Here is a 21,956-nt window from a genome sequence, read left to right as displayed (position 1 = left end):
CAAATTCTCTGGTTGCCGGCTGCCCCATTCTCGTTACGTAAAACACGTGTCTGTAATCAGGCACCTGCTGGCTAACATATGCCTCGCCGTTAGGCATTACGAGGAACGAGCAGGGATCTTGCTGAATTGGCAAAAGTCGGAGAGGCAGACTTACCATTTTTAGGATGACTGACGAGAAACAGACATACCTAACGTTTCCGGAACGCTACGAATAAAGATGTTTATCCTGTGATACCAGGTTCTCAAGTTACTGCAATTCTATGAGACTTTTTTGCGTTAGATCCCAGTGGCGCGGGAACTTCTTCCAGACTGGGGGGGGGGCTGAACCATCATAGAGATCAACCTAGGGTATACCCCCAAATCCAGTTTTCTCATCGGTTTTAGGCCACTTATTTTTCAGACCTTGGCCTTTTCAACGAAAAAAAAAGAAAAAATATTTGCAAAAAAGTGAGATATTCCGTCTCAGCTGAGTGAAGAAACTACCGTTTTGGCAACCTGGAATGAAGGTTTTAAGCTGCCAAATGAGTTGCCGAGTCAGTAAAATGGGTAGATTTTTCACTCACATGCTTTCTTCCTTTGTGACTCACAACCCCTAATTTGGGGAGGACAAGCTGCCCCAACGGTTCCTGGCCTCATGAAAAGTTGTGAGGCACCGCCCCCACGGCCCCAGAGTTGTGAGGGCAAGCTTCCCCCACTGCCCTCTCCCCCGGTTCCCGCACCTATGTATGAATCTATGAAATTGTGTTGGTAGATTTCCGATTTTGATTCCTCCAGCTGGGGGGGCTCAAATACATTACGAGCCCCCCCAGCCGAAAAGTTGGAGGGGCTCAGCCCCCCCCTAGCCCCCCCGGTTCCCGCGCCACTGTTAGATCCGCACGCAGCGTTTTCAGTTGTATAGCATATTCTGTCGCCCGGCACTGAATGCTAAACATGACGTCCATCCACTGTCCCGCCACCCCACTCCCGATAGCCGCTGTTCGTCCCCCAAACACATCAGACGCGATCATACCTTATATTATCTGGCATAAGCGGTAGGCAGGCATGCATATACTGGCTCAAGTGAAGCGGTTTGCCCGCACTCTTATACATACACATCTCACGTCTCTCCCTCTTTCGTGATCTCTCACTCCGGCGCCAAGTTGCGCTCTCTCTCGTCTCACGTTTTGTATTGGCGTCGCATGGCGAACGCCCAGTATTGGCCTCTCGCTTGGAGGACACGTCTCTCGGCAGTCGTCGCCGCGCTCAGGGATCTACTCTACGATCTCAATGGGCTCGCAGCCGCCGCGGCGACCCGGGCCGGACCGAACCGGACCGGCCGGCCGCCGGCGGGTTGTACTGGGAGGTATGAGGGCCGTCACAGACGACCGATGACACGCGCGCACTCGCTCTCTCGCGCCGCGCGCTCATCGTGTGAAGGTGACCAGAAAGACAGTCGGTGACTTGGTACAAGTCGCAGCCGGCGCGAGGCCGCCGCGCACAGCGGACGGCGTGACCCGTGACCTCAGCCGGAGGTCGGCTCCGAATGCCAGCCGGCCCGTCGACGGCCACCTCGTGGCGCCGACGGGCCCAAGTAATGCCGCTCTAGGCAGGGGCGGCGGCGCGCGGGCTGCCTGGCGTCCGGCGAGATTCGTCGACACGATAGACTCTGAGCTAACAACTAAATAGGTGATGAATATATGTCTAGTGACCCGTCCGCTGAAAGCTGTGCGGCGACGGTAAGATAAAACATTGAAAATTAAAAACAATTATTTAAAATCTACTACAATGACTACAATCGCGATTTATCTTTGTTGCACATCTCATCAACACATGTTAGAACGTGAGGTGGGAGATACGCCATTCTTGGCGTATCGCTCATTTACAAACACTTGTCAGTCCCGCCCGCTCTCCCCAATATGAACAAATGCGGCGCGCGGCGCTGTCTGGCAGGCTCTCCGGGCCGGCCGGGGAAGGGGCCGGTGCGGCGGCGAGGTGCGCTCCCCATGGCAGTGTTAGATGCCGCCGGCGGTGACGGCGGGGCTGGGCAGGTGGCGGCGCAGCACCTCGGCGTAGCTGAGCCGAGACGCCTGGCTCAGCAGACCGCAGGCCTGCGTCAGGGGGCTCTCCGCGGACACAGCTGAGGAGAGAGACGGGCGTCAGTACGGCGGAGTACGCGTAAGGCAATGCAGCTTGGGATAAATAAAACAATATAGCGATGGTAAATGGAATTCCTAAAATAAAATGGCCCTGGATGGCAATTAGTTGAAGTCAAACTTCAAAAGCCATCGACTTAGCCCCATTCCATCCTCTAGGATGACAAGCAACTTCTGCATTGACAACATTCCTCATGACTAAACCTTGGGCATCAACCAGCCACCATTCTCACCATGTTTGGCCAGCTCCGGGAACTCAGGGCTCTCAGGAGCGTGGGTTCCGGCCGGGCGGCGCGCCACCGCCGCCACCGCCGGGGTCACAGCCTCATCCTCTCCGGCATACAGGTTCCTGATGTCGCCCACAATGTCGTCCGCTGCCTCCACTTCTGAGGCCACCAGCTTGCGTTTGGCAGGACGGGAGAAGCTGCGTGAGTCGCCGCGCGCGCGGGGCCGCTTGGCGGCGCCGGCCGGCGGCCGCGGCACCAGCACAGAGTCGCCACCGGCGCCCAGGATGGCGCGCACGCAGTTACAGGCGGCCGACAGTTCCTGAGGGGTGCGCTGGAGATGGAAGGAGGGGCGGCATCGGTCAGACCGGGCGGTACACTCACAGTAAGGCAATAAATTGCGATGCAATGTTTGAGGTCAAGGCAATACTTGCAGTTTCTACTAATCAACAATAACACGCAAATAATCAAAGCTCACAAAACGTTAGCCCCGATTCAAATTAAACATACACCCAAGTTTCCATCCTCACCTTGATGAGGCGCTGGGCGGCCTGGACGAAGGGCGCCGTCTCCACGCCGCAGCGCTGCAGCTCACAGCAGATGAGCGCGGCGGCCAGGCAGGCGGGCGGCACGCCCAGCGACCTGCCGTCGGTGACCAGCTCCAGCAGCCGCTCCGTCAGACCGATCAGCTGCCGGTGCGGCGAGAGGCGCTGCGGCCGGTCCGCCAGCAGACCGGGGCACGCGCCCACCAGCAGGCAGTGCAGGCTGTGCAGGAAGCTGAGCGGAGTCACCAGGCGCAGCTGCCAGCCGAGCTTGTCCAGCACCAGCCGCTCCAGACGCAGCACGTCGGCCACCGAGCAGCCCGGACGAGTGCGCTCCACCACGTATGTGATAGCAGGCACGATCTGTGGGCAGAGGAGAGACACAAGTGAACGGGGGCACGGTCAGGAAACTCACTAAAATATAACCATTACCAGCACGTTTGATTTAAAACTGACCATTGAGCACCTTTCCACATCCTTCACCCAGTCTCTCGCTGAACCCTTGTCCATCCATCACGAGTTGTGTCCTACATCCTCCGCCGTCCCGTCCGGTGTGGTGCTGCGTCAGCGGCCGGCGCGCGGTGTCATCACGCGTCACGTGTCACTCGGTGTCGTGTCGGGATGACGCGCCGTCCCCGTTCCCAGCCGCCGTCGCCAGATGGGTCCGCCGCCGCTGATCCGTCTCCGACACGACGGCGGCTCGTAATTACATTAGCGCCGCGCGTCCAGTCATCTGGAGCGCAGCGCGGCAGACAGCAGCTCAGCTCTGATGGACCACAGCGGCCGCAGTGGTCTCCACAACAGCGCGACAGGCGCCGCCTCGGCCGTCAGAGAAGCCGCTGCAACAGCCGCGGTCGGCCGCCGCCCGTCACCTCCGAGACTGCTCCCAACACCGGCAGATAATCGGTTAGGCGACAGACGGACGGGGATAGAAGAACAGATAGACAGACCGGTCAAATGACCGACTGTCCAACCGACACTCGTCGGTTCCATCTTCTCGCCACGGGCAGAGACAGACGACAGAAGTAGGCGCAGACAGCTCCGCGGTGTCCCCAGCATTCCTCACTCGACCTCTGAGCTGACACAGACGGACTGACCAACATTTGCCTGTCAGCGCGGGGTCGGCGGCACCAGTTGGTCCGAGCGTGCCGCGCGCGTCCCGGCAGAGCTCCTCGGCCGCGACAGATGTACAACGTCGGCAGATGTCAAAACGGCTCGTCCGCGGCACAATTAAACGCATCGGAAAGTACCGCCGGCCACGTACAGTTACCCGTCTGTCTGTCTGTCTGTCGGCGCCCGCTGCGATATAGGAATACAGCTGACCGGCACGCGGCGAGGCAGAAATCTGGGCCGAGTCAGACGCGTCATACAGCACTCCCGCCGTCATCCAATTATTCTGTCATAATAGCGTGATCAATGTAGGATTACGTGCCAGCCGCCCCGTCACCGATGACAAATGTCGGCCTGTCAAGATGTGCCATACTCCGACGGAGCGGTAACGGAGAAGCGCGACACGATTCCATCAAGCTGCGCGGATGTAGGATGTTGCCAACTCCTACTGTTGTCCTCCTACTGGGTCCCACTGTAGGATGTTGCCAACTCTGTTTCTAACTGCCAGCCGCCGACCACAGGCCGCCGTTAGGCTGGCTGGTCAGCTGACTGACATCAGAGGCCGGAGCTGTCAGACAGCAGTGACCTGTCAGACAGCCGGGTGACAGTTCCCTGTCAGTCTGCCCTCCGAGTTAACAGCTGAGCGAACCACTGCCGGAGGATGAACCCTTCTACGAACCAGCGATGTTGGTGCGGCTATCTCAGGCTATGCATCACGCCTGAGAATGATTCGATAAAATGGAACGGGTTACGGGAGTAAAGCTTGAGTTCAGGCCATCAAAGGAAACACGAACAATAAACCAGACTCCAGATAGCCGGGGCCAGTCACGCATAGCTATCATACCGAGTAACGACAATATCACGACTAGGCAGAGGAGATGCACTTATTGCTCAATAAACGAACACAGATTTATGTCTTCATTCCAACACAGCACCTAGTCAAGCCCCTACGACCCTTCTGCTGCTTCAAAGCAGGCATCAAACCTTTAACACACCAACAACAGCGGACAAAAAAAAAAAAAAAACACCCAGCTGCATTCCAAACGGGTGACCTGGAAAACAGCCACACGCGCGGACATACATCAGCGCCCAAGACAAATTGTATCACCGCGTTATACACTCGGAGGGCCATATTTCTCTGATGCGGCGATTTGAGGCGACGGCGAATGGTGATTGATGCGCGCTGGACGGCTGTTCAAACGACCGCCCCGGGCGGCTCCGTGGGCCTCCGTCCTGAGCTGGTGGCGCCCCGGGCCGACCGCAGTTGAACGTTATCACCCAATTATGTCGTGAAGGCGCGCGTGTTGTGGCGTCAGGTGACCCCAGAGCTACCAGACATTGCAACGCTCCGACCACTCAATGTACGGAAAGGAGCTTCTCATAAAGGACAACACGGAAACTAAGGTCGCTACCCTGCGAGACCTCGAAGCCCGCCAGTCAAACTGCAGCGCACAGGAAAGACGTCTAACCAGCACAGCTGCCAGTTTTAAGTTAAGACTCTGGTAGGTCCTTCCTCGCTAGAGATCTAGTTCCAACAAACCTATCCTGCCAGCCCAAACCACCCCAGGCACCACAGAGTCGCGGTACGGTTCCTACCTCGTCCTCCTCGCAGAGTTTGGCCGCCAGGTAGAGACAGGTCAGCGCTAACCACCCTGAACACCTCAGAGTCGCGGTACGGTACCCACCTCGTCCTCCTCGCAGAGTTTGGCCGCCAGGTAGAGACAGGTCAGCGCCAGACACGTGATGTACTTGGCCTTGATTTTGACCTGTCCGAGGAACGCGTCCAGCACGGCCACGGACAGGCAGAGGGTATCGGCGTGGAAACGGAACCGGTAGCACTGGCGCTCCATCCAGAGAACGGCCGCCTGGCGCTCCTGCAGTCCGACGTCACCCGCCTGAGGAAGGATGGAAACGTGCGTCAGACAGTGGTACAACGACGTCACCCAAGCGTTAGACAGTGGCAAAACGAGTGGCATATTTTATACAACGCAGAACGAGCGACTCACAGCCTGGGGAAGACAGCAGGCGACGTCACGCATGACGGCGCAAAGCACAGCGTCACGAAACACATCGTCTTTTTACCTAGATTATCGTCTTCGGTCAAGTACAAATTCAATGAGGGCGTTTAGGATCATGAGGCTAGGCTATGTGTGGAAACAGCCATGGCGACACCGGAGATCTACCAATGCCGGTCACGTCTAAAATATCTGGAACCTTTAGGGTGGTGAGGTTAGGCTATTTCTAGAAACCACGTGAAAATACGGAGAAGACAAGGGGAAGACTGTACCTAGGTAGCTAAATGTAACGGGTACTGGAAGCGGGGTGCCGGCGCCAAGAACCGTGTACCGATTTCTCGTGAAGGCCCAGCTGTCGTAAAAAGACATCGTCCATAAACTGTGCGCTAAAACCAACCGGCCATTCGGTCAGATATAAAACCCACAGCCAGTTCCAGAAATCGGTCAGCTAAAATCTCTCAGGAATGTGGCAGCTTCATCAATCCGGCGATATCACCAGTCAGACATATGTCCGATCAGATGGAAAAGTACGCGCTCGTGTCACTCAGTTACTGAAGCGGAACTGCATCACGAGACGTCACGAGCCAGCCCAGGGCCCACTTCTCGCCTTTGATTGTGACGCACTTCCATCAATCAAAGCCTGGTCACGTCTGCCACTCATTCAACATGTCGAAGCGAATTTAAACCTCATTACACGACCCATTGACGAGCGAATGCCGTGCCCTGAGCATATTACTTTACTGTGGGCGCCATGTGAAACACTTGCGCTAAAACCGACGGGTTTTCCGCACGGGTTGGCTGGCCAAATGATCGTATTACCTCGCCGCGCTCAGACGCAGTTTCTCTGAGTTAGAGTAAGTGTGTTCTAGACCAGTGACAGAAATGAAAAGATAGGTCGGTACCACTAGGACAGGTAGTTACCTACCAGCCATGGACATCTCACGAACACTGAAGTTTCTTGTGGATTGGATAGTGCATAAGCTTCTATGAGTTCTAACAAGATCCAGCCACTCAAAAACCAACCGAAATATCATCATAAACCAACCAATTCGCAGTCCCAACTCCCAAGTCCTCCGTCCTTCCACGCGTCACACGACCAGCCCGCGCAGCTCGGGCCGGCGCCGGCGGCGGACAGTTAGGTGCGGGCGGCAGCCATCTGCCGGCCGGCCGGCGCGGCGAGTGGGTCGCCGGCGCCGCGCCCCCGCCCGTGAGCTATGCCGACACCGGCGGCGGCGACAGATGGCTGCTGACACCGCCGACGCCGCACTGACCAGTATTCCGGCAGGCCCAGCCGGCCCAATTGCTGGCCAAAGCGGGCCGCGGCCTACATTGAAAGCGACGCGCCGCCGCCGCTCCGCCGCTCTGCCGCGAGGGAGTCGGGGCTGATGGGTGGCTGCTGAACCACGAGATGAGAGGTGAGGTGGGTGCAACAGTCTGCATGGCAGACAACTAAATTTAGATTGCATGCTTTATTTCCCACTGACCCATACACTTAACATAACTTAACCCTAGAACGCCTAGGGGGGGGGGGGGGTTGTATCAACCCCCCCTGAGGTTTTTTTCGAAGTGCACGCTAAACGGCTTGTCGTAGCGGGCTGAAATTTTCAATACCCTCTGGGGCAACCTTTGAGCATCTTTTGCCGAAAAAAAATCATCGGGTCATGTCAGGTCACGGAGTTATGACGTCATAAGAGGTACAGCCTCCGGCCGACAGTTACCAAACGTGTGCGCCGAATCCCTAGGTTTTCTGCCGGTGATACCCACATTGTTTGATGGATCATGATGAAACTTCCCATGCATGTTGGGGCAAGCATTGGCTATCGTGTGGTGCAAGAAAATTGACCGGGTCAGGTCAGGTCACGGAGCTATGACGTCACAAGAGGAACAGCGTCCGGTACTATTTTTGAAAAGCGCCCGAACCACTATTTTGCTAATTCTTGTCACCTCAATGGGAATATGCAGCAATATTAGCTTCTATAGGGAGCAAATGGACCTCCCAAATCCAAAAATACAATCAGATTTCAAAAATTTAAATTTTGATTTTTCGAATTTCTGCCGCCGACTGTGACCTTGCCGACTTCCGGCGCTCCCAACGCGCCATTTTTAGAGCTAGGGAAACGAAATACATACCAAACGATAGAGAATTGATCAAGGAACACGATAGTGAAGGTTTCAAGTCGACATCTCCCACCGTTTTGCCGCAATCGCCGCGGAAAGTTGAAAAAGTTTGATTTTTTCGGAAAATTTGACCTTTGACCGGTCATAAGTAGGTCAAATGTTGACCTAGGACCAAAAAATATACCACCAATCGCGAGATCTCGTTGAGAGCAATCCGTTGGTTTTTTTCCGCTAAGCTCTACGACCTTCCGTTTCGAAACGCCAGGGGGGGGGGTCGTAACAACCCCCCCCCCCCCTGGTCGTTCGTGTTATGAGAAATGGCCTGGTCGTGCGAGGGTTAATAACTGCAGCGGAAGCAGAGTTTCAAGAAGACTCTGAGCCATAAGCAAACAAGTACATTAGTTGACTCAAGCATGGGCCATCCCATCAAGCTCTACCCACTCACAAAGTCACCTCCATTTTTTTGACTATTACAGCCCGCCGAGCCATCAATCACCCGAACCAAGCGATCGACATGGGCCGTCCTCAGACGCGGTTCATCGCGGGCCAACCACCCGGCCCGCGCGCCGCGCGCGCGCACCAGAAGCACCTTCAAATCACCAATACATGTCATTAACACAGTTCCAGCAGTCCCACGAGTGACCGCAGAGCTGCCCGTGTCGGTCTTTGACAAAACGGGAACCGGGTCCGCTCCGGAGGCAGGACACGGGAAGACGGGAGCGCGCCGGCCGCCTGTTTACACCCGTCTCTTCCGGTTGGGCCGCGCCGGGACGTCCCGTGGCTCGCCGGAACGGTGTGGCGGGTAGTGTGCGTGAAACTGGATGGCTTCTAATAACCGGCTGTGTTGGCGTCAGCCCGCCGGAGAACGGCCGAGCTGTTAGCTCTTGCTGTCGTTTGGTAAACTGATCCGTTACCAATGATCCTAAAACCGTTCAAGGCAAGCCGCCACCCACAGACCGACTAATTTAACTAACAACAGCACCCGAGCATACAGCCGAGCCTGAGCGACCACACCTTCTCTATTCGTGGTCTTCGGAGAAGACAGAATGGATGGTGGACCCGCACCCTTCCTTGCCCTGCGTTGCGTGCAGGATGGTGACCTCCTAGTCGGCACCATAGCCGCTGGCGGACCGTCTGAGGAGCCACACCTGCAGACTGGCGCCGGCCGAACGCCCCGGGCGCCGGCGCAGTCGGGTATGTCGCTCCTGTACCGCCGCTCAGGACGGTAGCTCGGCGTAATCAATTACCAACAGCACCTGCCGAGCGGCTCACATGATTCATTTGAACGCCGGCGGCCGTCCGGCGGCACCTCCGAGCCGCCGGCGCCGGGAACAAAGTGGAACGCCGTGACCGCCGTCGCCGGAGCAGCAGACACAATGCCTGTCTGATGGGGGGCGGGGCGAGCCATTGATACCGATGAGGTTCCATCGGCCGGCTGACAGCGCTCCGACCGCCTCCACGGCTCCGGTCGGCGGCCGGCGCCACCGCAGGTGATTGAGGACAAATGGCCCCGTTTGACGGAACGGCCCGCCACACAGCGGATAATCGGAGCCATTTTTAATAAATAAATAACCCGAGGAATGCCGCCCAGTGAACAAAGAGTCACTTAGATTCTCAATTAATATCGGGCGCTTAAAGCACAAAGTACACGATAGCTAAGAACGTCTTACATCGCATGATACAGCGGCACATCTTTTTAACTGTCAACAATCAGTTATTTATATATTTCCATGACAAAGCGCCGCATCCTCTGCTGTTAGTTTCTTCGCACCGCCATTTGTCATCTACTGGGAGCGGGTTGCACGACAAAGCCTTGCTGGACACGCGCAGACGCCGGCCAGGCCCACACAGCACGGTTCAGGTGTGGGCTCCAGGCCTGCGAGACGGCTCCCATGGCCCGACGCGGCTGCGCACACCAAGACAGTAGATAAATGACCACGTGAACCCACCTGGGAGCAGAGACTCCCAGAGACAAAGACAGGGAGGGAGACGGAGAGAGAGACAAAGTGAGCGGGTCCTGGGACCTGGCGCCCACAGTAGGCCACCTGGGGACCTAACTACCGACTTCACGACAAGGCGATACTTCCTGATATACCCAGTGACACGAACCAAGATCACAGATCACAAAGAAGAGCTCACGATAACTCATAAAGACTGCAATTAAGTCTGCAAAGAACTCTGTGAATGAACCTTACGTACAGCATTGAAATTCTGTTCCAGTTTTGCCAGTCACAAAACAGATCTTACCCCCAAATCACAGGAATAAGCGACCCGGAGCTATGTTTTGATTGAAACACAGCCGCTGGTTCCGACAGTAATGCGGCATGCGCTGTTCAATCGGACGGTCCGTCAGATCGTCCGCCTATTATTAGTCCGTCCACTGACAGCCTCCCGCCGCTATGCTGTCGGTACGTGACTGCCCCAATGTGATTGCATCGGCAATCGGGGCGAATATCGCTCGGCGGCGCTCCATCGCAGTTGTATTGTTGGTCCAGCAGCGCTCTATGCAAGCTTGCAGCTCAACAACCGAGCTCCTGCACCTCAGCGAGATTTTACCGGCTCAGCAGGCAGTCAGCCATGTGTATCGCTTTATGGAACACTACTTACAAATCTTCAGGAACGTTTTGTGCAAAGCCGACACAGCTTACCAGAGTACAATAAATATCTCCTTGTAAATTAAAATAAGAAGACGGCCGAAGGCGAAAGGTCTCACTACTAACTAATACCAGGAACTGCCGTGATACTCCATTTAATCACAGATGGGTGCATAGCCCAGATCGACCTGGATGGATCCTCCCAACCTTCTTACGTCGCCATCAATTCACTAAGGCAGACGCCGCCATCATTTCACGCTTTCTCTCGGCATGTCCCTAAGTCCGGCAGGTCGGGTCGGGTCAGGTCGCATCCCGGTGCAGCAGCAGCACCTGCCGAGCTCCGTTAGCGCGGCGCGACGCGGCGGCTCGGCGCGGCGGCGGCCGCAGTCAGTCGCGTGCCGCCGCCGGAGCCGCGCGCGCCATGTCCGGGCGCTGGTGAGGCGCCTCCATCCCGTGAGTAGCACGCGCCACCAGTGTCTCCCGCGCCGCCATCGCCGCACCATGACCGCCCGCGCCGCGGCGCCGTACGAGGGTCGCTCCACGCCGGCCGGAGTCGATGACGAGACTTTGGTGATGCTGCTGGGCGTGCTAAACCTAGCCGGGCTGTTCCTCTACAGCGCCTACAACTTTGTGCAGGACCGGCCGCGGCTGCGCTCCACCTACGACCGGTACGTGGACGCCCAGGTGCGGCGGGTGCTGGACGATCTGGTGATGCGCGTCCACCAGACGGCCTATTTCAGCGGCCTGCTGGAGACCGCGCGCAGTGCCGGCAGGGGGTTCGGCGACGCCGTCCCCTACATGGACTTTGACCGGCTCGAGGCGCTCTCCGAGGACTTTCCGTTCCCGGCGGCGCCCGGCCGCCAGCTCGCCTGGCTGAAGAGGTTGAATGTCACTCGCTCAGAGCGCACCACACTAGCCGGGACGTTGCCGGTGCTCAGCGCGCTCAGGAGGCTTCCAGCTGGTCTGCGGCGCGCCCTGCGTGAGCTGGCGCAGCCCCAGCCGGCGCTGGCCGGCCACCAGCAGCGCGCCTACGCCGGTCTGGTGCGTTTGGCCAGCAGCCTCCACTGGGCCAGCGGCGGCACCTCACTGGACGGCCGGCAGCTGCGCTTCTTCAAGTCCAAGTGGCGCAAGAAGCCGCTCACAGCTAAGCAGGAGGCCTTGCTGCGGAGGAAGATCGGTCTCGATCGGGAGGACGAGTCGTGGGAGGATGCGGAGGACGAGGATACGCTTCCTCCGCCTGAGGACGGGTACGGCGAGGTGTGGACCGGCTCGCACTGGACGGACCGCTGGTATCAGCTGGCCAGCCAGGTGACCCCCGTGCTGCTAGACGCCGGCAACGGGTACGCGCTGAGCCGGCGGCGGCCGCACTGCCTGCCGGCAGTCGTGTGCCGGCTCAACAGGGACTGGCAGCCGCACGGAGCCGTCAAGGCCTCCCTCTCGCCGCTCGCAAGGTGAGTCCGCGGGACACGCCCTCTGGTCTGACGGGTCGTGAGCGCAGCGTCTGCCATCAGTTATGTGATATAGCCTTTCTGTTTAAATACTCAGACTCGCAAAGCATTACCTGGTTTGTGGACTGTGTTCAATGACAGAATCAACAGTCCACATTGATCAACCGAAGAAGCTATTCACGGTGATTTAATTCACGCACATAAATCACCTGGGCACGAATAGCAACCCGAGCTCCCCACTATATCGCCGACACCACGCAAAGATCCCACACTCGACCAGATTCCCAGGATTCTCTCCTCGGCTTCTGGGTCAGTGTCTGGGCTCCATTGCGGCCTCCCGGGGAGCCGTATCCCACCACGGCGGTGTCCCAGAGCTCCTCCCGACACTCTCTCTCCGTCCGCGGACCATTGGTCACGGCGGCAGACCGCCCGGAACACCGCAAGCTACTCGGCACCTCGTAACAGTGGTCCTCATCAGAGGCGACCGACAGACCGTGCGTCCCATTGCGTCCCACGCTTAGTCACCGGCGTGGTTTTAGATACAAATTACTCCGGAGATCTACAGACCGAGATTGTGGCCTACTAATCCACAGAGAAGATCCTGGCGAACGTCCTCAAAAGGCCGCCGATAGCGTGATCACTTCCCGGGAGAGGCGCAGCTGATTCGAGCCGGCGTCGGCCGCTCCCAGCCGACGGAACGAATGAAAAATCGAGCCGCTCTGCATGGGTGCCCACACCTGGCATCTAATGATTCCTCGGATTTGGGGCACCAGAACCGGCCGAGACGAGTCCGAGGTTCTGCTCAGCACCTGGACACGGGGAGATCCGGCTTCTGCCGGCTATGTTAGGTCAGTACTTTATCCATTACCAGTCATCAAGACGGTGTCACACTTCCAATTCAACCAGGATGGCCGTCACGTGCCAATCGGCGGCAGCCAGCGGGATGCGACGGACAGATGGTAGCCCTGTTTGGTGCTGGCGCCCATCGTTCGCTCGGCCCCCAGCTCCGACCGCACTCCCAGGACAGACACAATCCTGCGGTTCGTCCCCGACCGATGGGAACGCTGGGAACGCCAGGACCGTGCGGTCACTGATGGAGCCGCTCTGGTCCTGTCGACTCCGTCACCACACTGTCCCATCGACTGCGACTGTCGCAGCGGTTCAACCACCGCAGTGTCGAGCCGCACAGCTCCGCCAGTCGCGGGCCATCGTTCTCCACCGCTCATTGCCGTCCGCTTTCTCCGCTCAGCCGGCCGCCCACCGTGTCACCGCAGCGTTCGCAGCTGGCCGCGCGGCGCTGCACAGAGCCGCAGAGAAGGCGTCACACATTTGCAACGGCCGCCCGGGGGCGCGTCTCAGAGTCGTCGTCGCGGCGCTCGGACGCGGTCCAGCGCGCAATCGGAGCAGCAGGGGCGGCGGCGGCCCCATTATGGGACGTCAGTCGGTTGGTGGTCCACTGTCAGCTCTCGGCGCACGTGTATCAGCTGGTCCAGCCACCCGGCGACCGCAGAACTCTCCGATCCGGCGCCGATCAGAGGGATATTGGCCGCCGATGGATGAGACTGATTGGGCGGCGATTTTTCGCCGCGTAGCGCTCCATACCGGCATTGGAATTCTGCTGAGTCATCATCCAGCTAAACAAAATCACAGGCGTACACTGTTTATGGAATGTTTGACTGATAATCTGAAAGATGACACGGACGCAACCTAATCATGGCCCGTGTCTGGCCCAGGAGACTGACCACGGCCCGTGCTGCGCCCCCAGGAGTCCGATCACGGCGGCCCATGTCCCAGCCCAGGAGCCCGATCACGATCCGTGTCCCAGCCCAGGAGTCAGATCACGGCCCGTGCTGCGCTCCAAGAAGTGCGATCACGGCCCGTGTCCTGGGCCCGATCACGGCCCGTGTCGCTCTCCCGGGACCCGTCTCACGGACTGTCACGGTCGGCCGTTCGTCAGTTCCGGTTATCGCCTCGCGTCTTCACAGAGATGATCGATCGACAATAGAGGACTCGGATCACGGCGCAGAACGGTTACTAGGTCCCTGAGTCTGCACTGAGGATAGCTGAGACGCACTTTTGAGGCTGATGTTCATGGTGAGGTGCAGAAGCTACGCCTGTTTGTTTGTAAGATGGCGGTAGGTAAAATTTATGAAGTCCGATCGCATTCTTTACCAGAGACCGTGCCTTTCACTGCCTTCGTTGAGTGAGACGTAACATTTACCTCAGCGCCCATAATACTTTCCAAGGTGAGCATCTTCAGGGTAATGAGGCAGCGGTAGTGGTCATTATGATGCATTAGGGTCCGCGCCACCGAAATTCACTGACCTGGAACACGCTCCCCGCCGGGCCGTCCGGCTGACGGAGCGCTCCCGAGCGTCTGTGCGGCGCCAGTCATATGGCCCAGGCCGGACACGGCATTACCAGAACGGTATCCGTTCTACCCGTGTTCCATCTCTGCCGCCGGGACAATAATTAACCGTCTGATCTGACTCAGCGAGTAAAGCCCGGCTCCCACCGCTGTCATCGCGGCGGCGCTGGTCGGCGTGACGCACGTACCCCAAAACACGCGAGGAGAGCCGGGTCCGTCTCGTGTTCCGAGCGTGGGTCGGCACCCGGCGCCGTGAGCTCCACTCGGCGGCCGACACGCTAAGTGTGCCACCCATTGTCGGCGCCGTCTGCGGTGCGTGTCACGCCGCCATCTGCTCAATCGGCGGCCTTTCCGCGGCCCGGAGATAACAAGCTCCAGTCAGCACGGCCGAGTGGGACACAACGAGTTAACGAGGCGGCGATAGCCGGCTGACCCGGCCGCCCATAGACGGCGACACCGACTCACGAGCCGCGTCGAGAATACGGAACCGACCAAGTCACGGCCGGAATCTGAGAGCACGCCGGCCGGCGGGAGGCGCGCGCGCAACACAAAGGGCCCGCCGGCTCCGGTCACGAGCGGGCGGCACTTTGCAGGTGCTCGGCCCAGTTCTGTTCACACCAGTCCGAGGGCGGCATTAGCGCCGTCATTTGAGGGTCGTTGTCGGACGCGGCGGTATGCCATTATGGTCAGGGAATGACACATGAAAAGTCGACCTTCCGACACATAACTGGTGGCAGGGCATTGACCACGAGTCACGCCACATAGTTATCTTGCTAGACACGTGCTAAATACATTTCAACAGCTTTTTATTAAATGCATTGCCATATTTTAACAAAACGGGCCATTCGAATGCTATCTCGGGTGATTGCTTCCAGTTCACTTAAGTGTTTATAATGATACTTAATTGTTACGATGGACAAACTGCTGGGTTCCCTTGAGACATTAAATACCATCCAGCTGCTCATGAAGTGAAATGGCTCCCTGTCGGTCTGGTATGTCATTGTTTATAGTCACTTCAGCACAACGTAAATTGTAGTCCTACTGCCAACGCTGTTAAATCATACAGCAGCCCATGTCAACCCGGGTCAGCAAATCAAGTTGCCCGTACAACTCCAGCCCCCTCACACGACCCTCCAGTCGTCCGACCTCGACTGCCAAACTAGCGCCCTCCACTGAACCTGGTCAGCCCTGTGAGTGTGACCGCTGTGTCCCGTCTGGGCCGTGTCCGCTGACCGCCGTGTCTCTGCGTCTGTCCACAGCCTGCTGCTCGGCTGGTGGCTGCAGGACCTCGGCGCAGGGATCACGCTGGAGGACACCCTGGTGGCCGTGCGCGCCGGCTGGATGCAGCGCTCCTGCTCCGACCTGTACCCTCACTGCCACGCCGTGCGCGGTTCAGAGCCGCCGCCGGACCTCATCACCATCACCAGCACCACCGTCACCAGCGCCGGCACCAGCACTACGCCTGCCGCCGGCGGCAGCACTGAGCCGCCGCATGGCTTCTTCTGGGCTCTGTCCTCGCTGCTGAAGAACCCCGTGCCGCGACCACCGAGGCCAGTCGGGTCGCGTCCACCGCCTCCGCCGCCGCCGCCGCCTCCAACGACGACGACGCCGTCGACCACCACATCGACAACGACGGGCCTTCCACCGGTGATCGTGGGTCGCCTGCCGCCGGCGCCCCCCACAGGCGAGGAGCCGCTGGCGGCGCTCGAGCCGCACCACCTAGGAGACGTGGACTGGGGCGGCGCACCTCCGATCGAGCCCCCGCCGGAGGTACCCACGGTGCACCTCGGCTGGGACAGACACCAGGCGGTGGCCTGGAATCGGCTGGATGTGGGTGGTTCCGGTGGCCCGCCCTGGGACCAGTTTGGGGGACACGGCGGTAAGCCGATCAGAGGCCGGCCTAGGGAGGCGGCAGGCGCGGCCATCGACTACCGCCGGCCCGACCAGTGGCCAGAGCAGAGGACGGAGTACGAGAGGGAGCCCGTACAGCCGCAGCAGACGGAACAGTGGTCGGATGAGGGAACGGAGCAGAGCATCGAGCAGCAGGACCGCCGACCGGACCACAGACCAGAACAAAACTCAGAGCAGAGACCCCATCAGAGACCAGAGCACGATCCAGATCAGGCACCTCACCAGAGAATAGACCCAGAGTCGGACCACGGACCGGAGCCGGACGACTCGGCGTCCGCTCCGTTGGACCAGGACCCGGCAGCCTCGGCGGACCGGTACCAGGGCGGTCACCTGATCCCCGGCTCCCTCAGCGGCGGTGACAGCGGCGCGGGCCGGCTGCCCGGGGCGCTGCTGGCCCTCCGGCGCCGGCCGTACCGGCCCAGCCGGCGCGGCTACATCTCAGAGTACGGCTCGGACGTGCTCAGCGGCGTGCAGCAGAGCTACGCGGCGGGCGGCGCGGCGCCGACCGAGGCGGCCGCCACCACCTTCCGGCCGGGCCTGGTGCTGGACGCGCCGGCGCCGGTCCGCGAGCAGCACCAGCAGTCGGTGAGGACCGGCGGACAGCTGCTGCCCGGCAGGTACCGGCTCGGTCTGCGGCGCGGGCTGCCCTCCGGCGGCGCCCAGGGCGTGATGCCGGCGTACGCCGAGCGGCGCCGGGGTCTGCCGCCGGTCCCCTCAGCGGCTCCCGTGATACCGGCCACCTCGCCGGCGCCGCGGCACCGCTGGCTGCCGCCGCCGACCGCCGCGCCGTCTGGCGGCGAGCGCCGCAGGACCTGGGTGCAGTTCGGGCCGCAAGACGGCGTCACAGACGCTGAGAAGCACCGGAATCTGTTCAACTACGTACGAGATCGGTCCGTGAGGAGACTATGGGGCCTTGGCTGAGAGCGAGTGGCGAGAATATAGGTATAAGGGGCCTGAGAATGAGTGGGGATGCTCCAGCCACCAAACAAAGGGGCATGTGTATAATTTTGACGTGGGAAAAGTACGGTGTGGTGCGTGCGATATGTAGCTACGTGGTGAGGTCGGTGTTCCTTGTTATGCCACATGATATCGATGTGTGTGTTTATTGCGTTAGCGAATGTACGCTCACCTCTCGTAGGTGGCTTGCTCAAGGCATTATACAGAGTACGCAGAGCGGGCGGCAGGACTCAGTGCGCGCTGCCGGTGTGTATATGAAATAAACGTGACACGGTTACGTCTCAGTATGGCCATACGGACGCCTACTGCGCAGCGCTGGCGGCCTATCAGTCCCATCGGACGCCGCCGGCCGCTGCACCCATGTCGCACGGACGGATCGTGTCGTGCTTAAGCCAGACCGAGCCGTCAACACGACTAAGTTCGCAGTGGCCTCGACCGGCCCGTTCACTGGCACAGCCAGCTCACGGCTAGCATTACCGTACGTGCTCAGTTGGAATCCAATAGAAGCAGTCTAACCGCCGCTAAGGTTCCTAAATCAATTGCACTTCCCTATCCAAATTAAGTAACGCTCTAGTTCGTAGCCCCAATATATCCTACGCACTCGCAGTTCTGTTCCAAATATGGCAATGACTAACGCTCGCCCGTCCCGACTTCCCATTATAGCTCGCTGTCGACCCACGCAGCTGACCTGACGCGTCACCGCTTCACGAACAGGAACTACCGGTTTGGTCAATACCGCGCGAGCCGCTATCATACCACTCTTTGTTCTTCACCCCATCAGCTGATGCAACGGGAATCTGTGACGTCATAGATCCGGTGCTCCTATCAACGGGGATTTCATACGCCCGTTCCTATCGTTCGAGCGACCCCGACCGCGGGATCACCCCAGGACGGTTCGGGTTCACCGACCCTTTCGTTCTTTTCTGTCAGCCCTCTGATCTGAGTCGTCAATCTCCGGGGACCAGTTTGATCGACCACTGGCAGAAAGTTCAGCTGCGCACTACAACCAGAGAACGGCGGACGGTTCCGTATCGGACAATGACCGGGCCGGTTCGGTTCGGATGGGACACGACACGATGTGAGCCCGTATGAACCAGGGCAGCAGCCAGTCAGCTATGGAGACCCCAAAGGTTCGTGATGGCAGCGGAAACCCGAGCCAAACATCGCACGGTGATTGACATGATCCTGCGATCGCTTTGTTTAAGATTCGAGCGAGATAAATTTAGCTGTCGGAAGCTCACTGACAGGGGAATGCTACTGGGGCGCTAGCCATCAACACCATCCTTTCTTTCAAGATAAAAACGCAGATAGTGTCAAAATTAAACCGTTAGTATTCACTGAAGAATTCCAACAAACCAAATAAAAAAGCGCACCACTTCATAACATTCACAAAGCGGCCACTCCACTGCCACTTCATAAACATCTCATCCCCCGTTTGACGTCATTGGCCTGCTGCGTCAGCTGGCGGCCGAGCGGTGCCCTCTGTGTACCCGAGGAGATTGTTTTTGTCGGACATCTGCGGCCGAGGGCAGCCGGCAGCGGACAGCTGATCGGTGCCACTGGGAGCGGCCGGGGGTAGCCGGGGACGCTCCCGTCGACCCACCCTGCTGACGGGGCTGATATGACGACAGCTGTATACCGTACGTCCGTAGGGAAGGGAGGGGGTCGGGAGAGAGGAGAAGGGGAAAAGGGAGGGAGAGCAAGAAAGACGAGACGATGAGCATCGTACCAGTGAGGGCTAATGAGATGGAAAGGAACTGGAGGGAACAGAGAGAAGGGGGATGCAAGGGATAGAGGGAGAGAGAGAGAGAGAGAGAGAGAGAGAGAGAGAGAGAGAGAGAGAGAGAGAGAGAGAGAGAGAGAGAGAGAGAGAGAGAGAGAGAGAGAGAGAGAGAGAGAGAGAGAGAGAGAGAGAGACCCAGCGTCAGACATTGTCACCATGAAGGTAAACAAGGCCAAGGCCAGTTTGGAGTGTCGAGTGGGTAGGAATAACACAACGAAGGGAATGTTGAGTTAACAGTGGGTATTTCACTGGGTAGATGTATGACTGGGAATACGATTTTCAGAATTTAGGAAAGTAGGTAGAAAATACTTACTAGATTACGAATGCCACAGTTCGACAAAGCAAACGTGAGCCAGCAGCGACACTAGGTGGCGCATGACCGAACCACAGCTACCTGATCAGTCCGCTAGGTGCCGTCGCTACACCCTATCGCTCCGTTTGGACAATCCACTCTCTCCAATTCCCGTTCGCCTCAAACTCGACCGCTCAAAAAAAGTCCGCCTGCACAAGTGGGTCACCTATTTCAAGACCGCCGGTTTTGCATCACAATTCTCACGCAATAGGAATGTGGCTGGACCGGCGATCAGCTGACCCGCTCTGAGCACATCGGCCGGGCTGCAGCGGCCCAGCGACGACGGCGGCCTTGGCCCCGTTACACTAAGCACGGGACACGGTTTCAGCACGGGGACGCTTCCTCCTTTACAGGAGCCCGCAGGAGGCACCCGGTCCTAGCTAACCAGTCCGTCCGTCCCGCCCCGTCCCGCCTCGGTCCAAGTGGGCGGCGCCTGCCAAAAGCGGCGGCTGCATCTGCCATCTGCGCAGCGGTGGTAAACAGCCACCTACCTGGGCTGCCAGGCGCCGGCCGAGGAGCCCGGTAAACAGCCACGGGCCGAGCCACACGCGCCACGGCGGCCGGCCGATATCGGATTGCGTCATACAGAGGGCGGGGAGGGGCGGACCGTGCGTAGGGGAGGGGGGGGGGGAAGGCGGCACCTGCACGGTCAGCGATAGAACGGTTCTCGGGGCCACGACCTCGAACCTCTCAATGTACCTGCTCAACATTGAGTTAGCTGAGTCCAAGAGGGTCTCTGGGGCTCAAAGCTTTATGCTTTGTAAGAATCTGATGTTGTTATAAGCTGAATTGCAACATAAAATGGCAAGGATATTGGCACCTTTATAGACAAAGAGAGCTGAATAATCTTAAAAAAAAACAATGAGAAGCTGAATTATACAACAAACCTTAAGGAAAAGTTACAAAGAGGGAACATAAGCATTGATAAATGCAAATAAAGTGAATAATGAAAATCATCATTTAAAAGGACCTGGATTGATTCTTCAGGTGGTTTGCTAAGATATACATGGAGCAGGCTGACCTCAATGGTCAGCTTGGGATTGGGAAACCCTTCCACAAGTTCCTAGCATGGCTGAAATTATTACTCACATCTGGCTGTTTGGCATAGTTCTGCACCTTCCACTGTTCCTTCTCCTTCTTCAGGTCATCACAGAGAAGCTGCAGCACCTTCTGCTGTCCGCTGCCCATCGTCCTGCCTTGGTCAGCCATGGTCACTCTCGGATATAGCAGCCTGAAAAACACACATCATAAGTGATAGAGAATGCACCAGGATTTTTATAAGACCTTTCTTAATCTAAAGACTTGAGCATGCTCATATGTTCTGGAATAAGCATAACAATAAGCGCTTTAAAAGCCATTGTTTCAAATTTTCATTTGTCAGGTACCTACTGTACCCACTGCAACTTGTACGCATTAACATCATACCTACCAATTGCTATTGAGACTCCGCAGTATGACTTACACAAAAACACACAAATAAAATGGGATTGTTAAAGTAAAAGAAGTGTTAAATCTAAGCAATAGCATAGCATATTGAACATATCCTTACCTGGTCTCAGAGCACTTATGAATTCAGCATAGCTCGTATGAGTCCATGGTTCTGAAGATTGAGATGAGATCACACCAAGACAATGCTGCCATCCTTCGTGAGAATGACATACATGGTAAACAACTTAAAATGTTCGAATGTAAAGAAATTCTGGTGCCAGGCAACCAATTATTGCAAGGTGATGGAACCTAAGCAATCGTTCCTGGTTGTGGTGCCCTCCCACTTCTTGGTGGAGGGGGCTTGGTTCTTGTACGGGCACTGGGTCCCTTGGGTCGTCTTCAAACAACATGAGAGCTTGAATACACTGATAACTATCACAGACGCTCTGCAGACAACTAATGCCTTAATCGGCACTAGATAAACAAAGTAAAAATCCCAACTCGAGCAGCGAATGAAACACGGCAACCTCCTCCGCTCCGGACAATGAAACTGCAAGTAGATTCTGCTGTCCGTTTGTTTTGGTTTTCACAATTAGTGCTCATACACGAATCGTATTACTAAGGCAATAAAAATATATATTGGAGCAATTTGAATTTTGTAATTAATTTCACGTTGTTATTTTGCAATTTCATTACATATTTGTCATTAATATTCAAAATTAGAATGACAGATTTGAAACTATTTGTCAGCGCGAATGCTTCTGTTTATTCGAGCCGTTCGTGTTTTCTTTGCAACTCAGCCTAAAGAAGCTTGATCATTTATAAGAAATTAGCGTACATGTTCGAATTAAATATTTTATATGTGAATTTAATTAAAAATAAATATTTTCAAAAGAAGAAACCTCATAATCAAGGCAATTCTAAAAAGTTCGCAAAAGCAGAAATAAGATAGGGTGAGCTACCAAATCTCAGCT

General features: G+C 57.2%; 1 protein-coding gene across 1 annotated transcript; it reads right to left on the bottom strand.

The window, feature by feature from the left end:
- Positions 1–998: 998 nt before the first annotated feature.
- Positions 999–21,926, bottom strand: LOC122382988 (cyclin-I-like). The gene is made up of 6 exons (XM_043369016.1): positions 21,104–21,926; positions 20,644–20,785; positions 5,694–5,903; positions 2,887–3,261; positions 2,366–2,690; positions 999–2,116 (listed from the first exon to the last, which is right to left on the bottom strand). The coding sequence occupies exons 2-6, from the start codon at positions 20,761–20,763 to the stop codon at positions 1,992–1,994; spliced, it is 1,155 nt and encodes a 384-aa protein (XP_043224951.1). The 5' UTR covers positions 20,764–20,785; positions 21,104–21,926; the 3' UTR covers positions 999–1,991.
- Positions 21,927–21,956: the final 30 nt, after the last annotated feature.

The sequence above is a fragment of the Amphibalanus amphitrite genome, unplaced genomic scaffold (genome assembly GCF_019059575.1).
Source record: "Amphibalanus amphitrite isolate SeventyFive unplaced genomic scaffold, NRLGWU_Aamphi_draft 000152F_arrow, whole genome shotgun sequence".
Taxonomy (NCBI): Eukaryota; Metazoa; Arthropoda; class Thecostraca; order Balanomorpha; family Balanidae; genus Amphibalanus; species Amphibalanus amphitrite.
The sequence above is the reverse complement of the archived record's forward strand: the minus strand, read 5'-3'. Positions and strand labels throughout refer to the sequence as shown.